Source organism: Nicotiana sylvestris, chromosome 1 (assembly GCF_000393655.2).
Source record: "Nicotiana sylvestris chromosome 1, ASM39365v2, whole genome shotgun sequence".
Classification (NCBI taxonomy): domain Eukaryota; kingdom Viridiplantae; phylum Streptophyta; class Magnoliopsida; order Solanales; family Solanaceae; genus Nicotiana; species Nicotiana sylvestris.
Window position 1 is genome coordinate 184692235 of NC_091057.1, and position 9312 is coordinate 184701546.

Genomic DNA, 9312 nt, shown 5'->3' on the forward strand with positions numbered 1-9312 from the left:
TTTGACTTTATGTTCAAGATGATTCCACAGGCTCTGTTCTTGGGCAAACAAAAACTGATTTTCTTTTAACAGTGAATATGGATTAGAATTGATTTGCAAAGAATGGTCCTGTTACTTGTCCCCAACCTGTAATTATTTTCGAAACATAGTTCGTATCTCATGTTGGGTGAATGTCTGAGTCCTTTTCCCTTCATTTTGGGAAAGGAGAAGGGGTGAGTAACGTCAAATATATATGGGCATATAATTTCAAGTAGCAAGCAGTACCAGCCCTGCGCAATACAAGCAGTCTAAAACTAAGCTCATTATTTTGCTTGTACAGCTCTTTATCAAAGAGATGGATGTAAAGCATGTTACAATGGCAGGAACATCAAAATTTCGATTGACAAAACTGAACCATTTAGTTTATTGTCTAGTGTTCCTCGAAGCCGTTTATTTTCCATGATCAACCTCACGACAAATGATCAAGCAGCCACCTTCTTGGAAGTCACAGAATTAATAATGGTAGCAAACTCAGGACCCTGCAATGTAGAATATCAAGCATCATTCTTGGTACACAAATTAGCATCTAAACAAGACAGTCGATCTAGAACCATAACCATAAAAAAGCATCAAATTTCTAGCTATGGCTGATTCCCCTACCCGCTCTAAAGGTTAAAGTAACTAACGCACACATGAACTGGTATCATACATCCATCTATCTAATAGAACATTTTGGTCCAAGAAAAACTAACATATGTGGACGAGCACTGATGATGTTCAGTAGAGCCCAAGGATTTGGAGAAATGCAGCTAGACTAGTAAGATTCACATATTAGCAATAATTGGATTACCTTTAAGGAAGCACCTCCTACTAGAAAACCGTCAATGTCTTCTTTCTTTGCAAGGTCAGATGAGTTACTTCCGTTCACAGAGCCTGCCAACAATGTTTCAGGTTTTAGGAACCACGGCAACCAAGTCAATGACACTGAATGTGGTATATCAACATTTGAGGTGACAAAAAGAGTAATAAGCACAACCAAAGCCCTTTTAATAGAAAAGATAGGTTCCTCAGATTTAACAAGCATTCTGCTGGTCTTCTCAAAAAACAAACTAAAATAAAAGAAAGGGAAACCCGTTGGCTGTAGAGGCCTATTTGCCATTGATTTCAGGTTTCAGCAAGGCAAATGGTTTTCCTTTTGAACTTTTAACAAAGAGGCATATTACTCCAGTGAATAGGGGGAACCTTTACAATATTTAATTGACATATCAATGCAATTCAACCTTAACAACTCATGCGATCTTGTGAATAAAACTAAAATACCTCCATATATAATGCGTGTTTTAGAAGCAACTTCTGCTGAAACATTCTTAGTAAGCCAATCGCGAACAGCTGCATGTACCTCTTGAGCCTGCTCAGGCGAGGCAACTTTACCAGTTCCAATAGCCCAGACAGGCTCATATGCAATGACAACATTATCCCAACTTGGTAAAGCATCTGTGCAGTAAAAGAACAACAATCAAACAGATCTGAAGGAATAAAGTTTTTGACTGTAATATGTTTATATCAGATAAACTCATTAAAACAGGTTACCATATGGATATCTCATCTCTGCTCCTAGCAAGTACATTTTGTTTTTATAACAATTATAACTACTAATCTCATGAGTATATAGAAAATGTTTCAAGAGAGAACGGAGATAATATTAATCAGCAAAATTTGCCTGCAAAAGCCTTCAATTGCTGGAAACAGACATCAAAAGTTTTTCCTGCTTCTCTTTCTTGCAACAGCTCTCCAATACAGGCTATAACACCAACACCTTGGCTCAAAGCATAAGCAGCCTTCTTGCCAATAAACTGCATGAGAATGGTTCAGTCAAGTCCTTAATAAGCAGTCCTAACTCACAATCAGGTATGATCAAAGCCGTCCCAAATGCTTACTTTCTTCCACTTGTAATCAAAATTCTTATGTTTTATAAAATCATAAATCAAAAATTCCAGAGAACTCTTACTTCATCATTTTCTCCAATTACATGTCTCCTCTCCGAATGACCAAGAATGACCCACTTGCAGCCAAGATCTTTCAACTGTTCTACACTGCAAATGGAAAATAAACATCATGGAGTGGAGAATAACACAACCAGGATAACAGTTGCTAACTCAAAGGCAGATTTATTTCAATAGTTTTGCGGGCAAACACAGTAAACGACAACGAAATAATGGTTTCAGTGTTCCTTTACTTTTTTTAAATATTTAGTATGACGGTGGTGTCCAGGCCAATTGGCGCATACATTGACTATTCCACCAGGTATCAGCTACATCCCAGGTAGCTTTACACATCAAGACTTAGGCAGATGGGAAAAAATCACCTAAACCAATTGCCCGTAATTAAGCTACTGAATGAGCCCTCTTAACAAGAGACACTGTCCAACATAAATTACTTATCCAAGTATATTCTGATTTGAACCTTCAGCAGTTGGGAAGACTACAACTTAAACTAATCATAAGAGTCTATCGAAATCAAGCCTTTTCAAATAACATAAAAACATCAGATACCCAGACTATTAATCAATCCAGCCATTAGATAGAATAAATTTAGTCATAAGCTTGGGGAAATGGAATTTTACCTGATTTCACCAGTGAAAGCTCCACCTTTTCCAGTCCAACAATTTTGGGCAGAAACCTCAATCCTGTCGGTGAGTGAGTTCTTTACTTGATCAATGTAGAGAAATGGAGGTGCTACAACCACATCTGGAAATTTTCCAAAAGTAGATTCTTGCATTAACATCTGAGGTAGAGAGATATTAGCTGCTAAGATGCTACAAAAAATTTAATCGCATTGCCAGCAAATTGGCTGATGAAGACAAGGAAAAAGATAAAAAAAAAATAGTGAGTAAATGTGTCCGCTCTATGTGTGAATATGAGAAAGTGTAGCAACTACAAGTAAGATTCTGAAAGGAGTTGCCGAACTGCGCGCCAGAAAGCTCAACCAACTTTAGACTGTGGGAGAATCCAATTATCCCATGGTCATTGACCAAAAACCATTTACTTTGGTACCACAGGATAAAAATGGGTGGAGCAAGAATAGACAAACCGAACGAGAGTAGGAAAGCAGGAAAATAACTTCTCTAAGATGCAGCAGCCCTACAAACAAGAACTAAAAGAAATTCCCCAGTAGGATTATCATCTCTTGTGTCTTTGTCAAGCCTTCTCCTACATTATTCAAGCAAGTTCTTTGAATAAGTGAGTTTCTAGGTGTAACACCACAAGACATTTGTTTCAGAACAAACAGCTGCAATATAATATGGTAAAATAGGACAGAGAACATTGAAGAGGAAATGATATCACGGAAAGTGATAATTATCAATGATAAATAAATGTTAAGGGCATCGTCTTGAACATTCCAAATAGCAAACCTACAGAATTCACATTAAAGGTTTGCACTTATCTTCTTTCCACAACTTCTTAAATTTCCTGATTACTTATCTATGCAAACATATAAAGTGCCAGTGTCATCTGAGTAGTCTTGAGAACAACACAGATGCCATCTTGTACCGGAATTCGGAATGAACATGGCAATGAAATATTGCCAAACTAAGATTGACAAGACCAAGGTCAAATGCCCTGGCAACTATTATATGATCACAGAAATCATTTAAGCTATTCTCTACTCAAAAGCTGGATTGGACACAGAGCCGGTTTGCCAGCTTCCTAGAAATGTTGAAGTATACAAACACATTTTCATAAGTAATATGACAGCAATGTAGAAGAACTCACCAACATCAGACTCGAGCTGAGCACTGTTCAAATCAGAGACAAGCTTGCTTATGGAATCCTTTGTCCCATTCTGGTAGAAACATTAATGAAAGTAAAGAACACGAAAGACACATGAAAGTTAATCCAAGCAGCTACATATAATGTAACACAAGGAATCACATAAGTAGAAAGACTAGGGAACAAAGAAGTGATACTTACACATTTCCAATTTCCACCAACAAAGAACTGCAAGCAAGGAGACAAGATTAGAACCCAATAGGAAAAAGGCATATAATTTAAACATTTTCAGTATTAGTTTTCTCTTTTTTGATAAGTACAACAAGTTAATTTATTTATTTTTATAATCCTAGTGTGAGAATCAGCTTGCACACACATAGACTAATTACACGTGATACCTGCCGCCTTCTAACAATACAGGTACAGGGTAACTCTATCTAACAAGATTGGAAAGATGGGAAGAGTACAACCACTTTAATTTTTTTTCTTAAGTCAGTATATAATTTATTTTTTTCTTAAATCAGTTTATGCTTTTACAAAACCAATAAGTTAACAAACCAATGATAGATCTAACAATGTACTCTTCCATCCTAAGAAACACACAAAATTACCATGCGAAATCAAACAGTTAAAGGAGGAAAAAAAGTTACCTTGCCGGAGCCGGCCATAGTGACGACAGCCCTACAACCTCTTTGGGCTGAAGAAAGGCGGAGTTGAGAGTCCACGTTATGGAAAAAGGCTAGAGAAGTGGAGAAGGAAACAGAGTTTTCAAACTTGGAGAAGGATTTACGGAGGCCAGAGAACTGTGGACATGAAATGGAAGATGTGGCAGATTTTGGGCCGGACATTTGAGAAGCCAGAGATGTTGATGCTACCGCCATTTTCTAGGGCCTTTTCTGGACAACAACAGCTACTGATATTGTACTGTTTTAGCGGCAGCTTCTTCTGCTACTTCTTCTGCGCCTTAACAAAGGTGCCGCTGTTCCCAATATCTATTTATGTAACTTTATCTGGTGCACGCTCCTGTTTCGGGGCGTGGAAAACACGTTCCAACCCAATTTCTGTAAACGTAATAAAACATAAGGGTTGCTGAGCTTTTTCTTTTGTTCCTGTTTGGTCGAGCTTCTCGGGAGAAAAAAAAGTGTTTTTTTTCAAAATCACTTTTTTTTTTAATTTGAGGTGTTTGGCCAAGTTTATTTGGGAAAAAAAAATATTTTTGAAAAAAAGCAGAAAAAAATAACTTCTTTCCAAAAGCAGAAGCAATTTTGACTTTTCTTCTTACCTAAAATATCCTTAACAAAATATAATATATACCAAAATAAACCTTAAATCTAATACTAGGATATTAATTTATAAATATTTCTTCTTATTTTTAGGAAAACTTTCTAATATATAGTGATTTTGAAAGAATTTTAATATATTTAACTTATATTAAAAGAATTAAGTGCTTTTTAATTTTATTTTCATATTTTGCTTAAATAAAATGAATTTTTTTTAATTATTGCATGTAATAACAAAATTTTGATATTATTTATTTACTTACAATATTAATTATTAAGTAAATTTATTCATGTCCTTATTCGTAATTTGACACTTAAAAGCACTTTCTAAAAAGTTTGGTCAAACACAAATTATTTCTCAAAAGTGCTTTTTCAGACTGATTAGTTAAACACAAACTGTTTCTCTCCAAATATACTTTTTTCAAAAGCACTTTTGAAAAAAACATTTCTCAAAATAAACTGATTTCTCTGGCTTGGCCAAACAGGCTATCATTAGGGTTGGTGAGGAACTAATGATGATGTGAAGAAAATAAAAAGATATTGAAAAAGAAAAAGAAACTAAGATAACTAATTACTAACTAGTATTAGCACCCGTGCGATGCGTGGATAATCAAAAAGAACGATCTATATCGTAAAGTTTAATATGTTAGTGTTAATACCATCTTTACAACCAAATATTAAAAATATTTTAAAACTCTAGTAAAACTTTCATTCCATCTCCTAATAAATGTTCCATAAAAAATAATGATATTATACAATTTGTTTGATATGAATATTCCACGAAAAATAATGATGTTATACAATTTGCTTGATATGAAGCATGTGCTTAAGGGAATATTTTTGTAGCAAATGCTCATGATATATTACAGTGCATTTTCCAAAAGTTGTCCTCTGTATTGAGGCAATGATGAAGAAACATGAATTATGTCAAACATTAGCTTATTCAGAATCAAAATGTATGCGGCAATGCATATGCAAAAACTGATTTCCTGCTAAGGCTCTCTCTTTATTATTGTCTGGCATTTGTGGTAATTGAAACTTTTTACTCTTTCTACCATTCCACAAGCTTTGTCTATTAGCCTAACACTGTCTAAAGCCAAAGTTGAGGCAGAAAAGGGACATGTCAACTGCGAGGGCTGATAAATTCAGCTATTCAAACCATAGATGAAGCCGGTGGAAGGGTTGATTATGCTGAGGTGAGAACTTAAACAATAATAATATATTTTATATGGATATAAACAATAGAATACCAACTGGGAACTCAATATGTTCCCAATATAAAAAATTGATGAAACTCCTGTAATTGCAGAGTTATCAATAATGGTCCCAAAATCCCTTGGAATGAAATTCTGACTTGGCAACTTGACATCAAAAGGCCTGTAGTCTGCCCTAATCTGTTCCCAATATCAAAAATTGCGAAAACCCCTGAAATGGCAGTGTTATCCACGGGTATCTCAAAATCCCTCAGAATGAAACTTTGACTAATCAACTCTACATAAAAAAAGCTTGGAACTTAGTAGATTAGGCCACAAAAACGACGGAGGACTAATATACGAGTGAATTAAACCAGTGACTTCTTGAGCAAGCTTATCACTCTTTGTAGTGATGAACCTCTGGTGAACTACCACATAACATAGTTATACCAAATTAAAAATATTAACTAAAAAAATGATACATAAGACCAAAGGATCAGAAGACAATAACAATGCACAATAATTAAATGATAAATCATTTAATAACGTATTAAATTAAATTACGGAAAACTTCTTTGTACATTACATTTCTAGCTTTATTTGTTATTTGTCCATCATCATCGTAAATTAAAATCTTTAATGTTTTTCTACTTGTCACCCGTGAAAGAGCAACATACAACTGTCCATGTGTAAACACTTATTTCTTTAAAAATAACCCAATATGAGACAATTACTTCTCTTGACTTTTATTAATTGTCATGTCAAAAGACACCACAATTGAAAATTATCGTCGCTGGAACTTAAAAAGATATTCTCGCATCAGATGAAGTCAACGTCATTCTTGGAATAAACACTTTTTCTCCTCAATGTTGGAAGGTTTAACCGTTAATTTAAACATGAATTTTCCATTCAGAATAGCTTCAATCTCCAATAGATGAGAACACTCATAAGCAGCACCAGAAGTCTATACCAATGTTAGTATTAGAAGTACTAAAAACTATGAAACAATAAAAATAAAATAACAAACCTCTACTACACCTTCTTTCAAGGTATCAACAGACTTTCCAATAAATTTTATTGCCTCATGATTCTAAAGCAACAAAGAAATAGAGCATGTGCCATCAATTACTCGAACCTGAAGCATGTATCTGATAGCTTCTTTAAGTTAAAAAAAAATTAACATAAATTTATGTTCTAATAATCTTTAATTAAGCATAGATTACGGTCAAACCTTTTCAGAGCAGAATGATTAACACGTTCACATTTTTTGCAGTAAACTTTATTTCCAATTTTATCAGCTTTCTTCGAATAATTTTTGCACCCTACATATGACCATTCTCTTTCAAGTTCTAAATTTACTACAGTAGCAACAATCCAGATTTGCCCTTCTTGTAAAAAAAATCAATACATTATATAAGATGATACATCTATATTTATTAGTCATGGTTTGTCTAAAGAATATTTTGCTTACCTGCATGAAATCAATTAATTCTCCAATATTTTTAACTTCCACATTTCCAACAGCCAGTTCTTCGAAAACGGAATAACTATGTTGAGAAGTTGTTTGACTAATCCTCTCAAAGTTAACTTCACGCCCGCTTCCTAATCTGCATTTGTCCAAATTTGCATTAGTTCTAAATATGCTAAAATAAATTAAGTAGTACATATATAAATTTAATATTGTATATAAAAAACCTGGATATAAATTCAGCAACTTGAGGACGATCAGGATTAATCCAAAGCTTCGAGGAATGCCAAGTATTACGCACAGAATATTTGCCTACATATAAAATTAACTTTAATTTAAAAACACACAAAAAAAAATAGAAGTCAAGTCTAAATATTATGATATGAATACCTTGAAATTTGTAAGCTTTTATGAGTTGCATAACTACTATGACACGTTGATTGGGTGATCCATCCAATTGGGGCAAGATTTCATCTACAAATTCTCCCAAAAATGTTGCTGAAATATTGTTCCTCCTATATGTAAAACACACAAATTAATAATGAGAAAATAATAGTAATTGAATCTATAACTAATTCAATTCATAGTTGCAAGCGTACTCATGATCCTCAAGCTCCAAGTTCATAAAGGTACTTGTTTTACCACCTTGATTGTATGATTCTATGTTACCATGATCAATAACTTCTCCTATGACATCTGCCACATATAAATAAATAGTTATAAATAAGGTGATAAAACATTCAACAAAAAATAGCGAAAGGTAAAACAATTACCGAATAGTTCATTCTCATCAACCTCGAGTTGATTTGTGAGATGCTCATAAGGCTTAAAGTTGAAGATATTCAAACTAAACTGTGAATCACTAATTTCATCGACACTCCTCCTATGAGAAAATGTCAGTTTCAATTTATGCTTGCTGGTCTTAATTTTCAGATTGTTTGGTCCAACCACAAAGTTTTTCATAACGTACAATCCCATTTCATGTATTTTTGTTTTGAAAATACGCATAACAGCTCTTCCAATAGTTGCATGAATTCGATCTCCCTAAAATAAAAAATGTAGAAAGAAATTTAAGTTAGTAAGACGCATAAGTTGAAGAAAATACATCACAACTCGAAAAAAATAACATGTAAAAGAGTATGCACCTTTTCATCTTGAATAATTAATTCAATTGAATTATAATTTTCTGGTTTCTCGCGGTCTGGAATGTGTCATAATCTAGCAACACGAACCTTCAAATTCCAACTCATTTTGGACATTGATATTTCGCTAATATAGTTATAGTTTGAAGCCATACTTTGTAGAAGTTTGTGTAGAAAATAAGCCCTAAGCAATGTAGAGAAGCCAACCCTAAAGAAAAGTTGCTTAAATAAAGATTTCTAAGGAAAGACTATCATAGTAAATCAATTTTTATGCATATAAATCCTAGTATTTAAAAAAGGCATAGGTAAATCAATTTGTATGTGTGAGTTCTGAAGAAATGATACGAATCTTTCATTTTTTTTAGCTTTTGGCATTATTTAAGTTCCAACGTTTTTTTTTGTGGTTAATTAAAATTTGTTAACCACCAAACCTTAATTTTTCTTGTCTTTTTCCTTTGTCCTCTTGTTCACTTTTAATAC

The 9312-nt window shown here is 33.7% G+C and overlaps 2 protein-coding genes across 2 annotated transcripts; both read right to left on the reverse strand.

Moving 5' to 3' along the window:
• Positions 1-217: 217 nt before the first annotated feature.
• LOC104235952 (triosephosphate isomerase, chloroplastic) lies at positions 218-4820 on the reverse strand. Its single transcript, XM_009789792.2, has 9 exons — positions 4400-4820; positions 3951-3977; positions 3753-3822; positions 2603-2726; positions 1988-2072; positions 1700-1832; positions 1300-1473; positions 830-912; positions 218-518 (listed from the first exon to the last, which is right to left on the reverse strand). The coding sequence occupies exons 1-9, from the start codon at positions 4628-4630 to the stop codon at positions 462-464; spliced, it is 984 nt and encodes a 327-aa protein (XP_009788094.1). The 5' UTR covers positions 4631-4820; the 3' UTR covers positions 218-461.
• A 2237-nt stretch (positions 4821-7057) lies between these two features.
• LOC138878007 (replication protein A 70 kDa DNA-binding subunit D-like) lies at positions 7058-8985 on the reverse strand. The gene is made up of 8 exons (XM_070157662.1): positions 8923-8985; positions 8464-8734; positions 8290-8386; positions 8081-8205; positions 7918-8002; positions 7694-7829; positions 7250-7312; positions 7058-7186 (listed from the first exon to the last, which is right to left on the reverse strand). The coding sequence occupies exons 1-8, from the start codon at positions 8983-8985 to the stop codon at positions 7058-7060; spliced, it is 969 nt and encodes a 322-aa protein (XP_070013763.1).
• Positions 8986-9312: the final 327 nt, after the last annotated feature.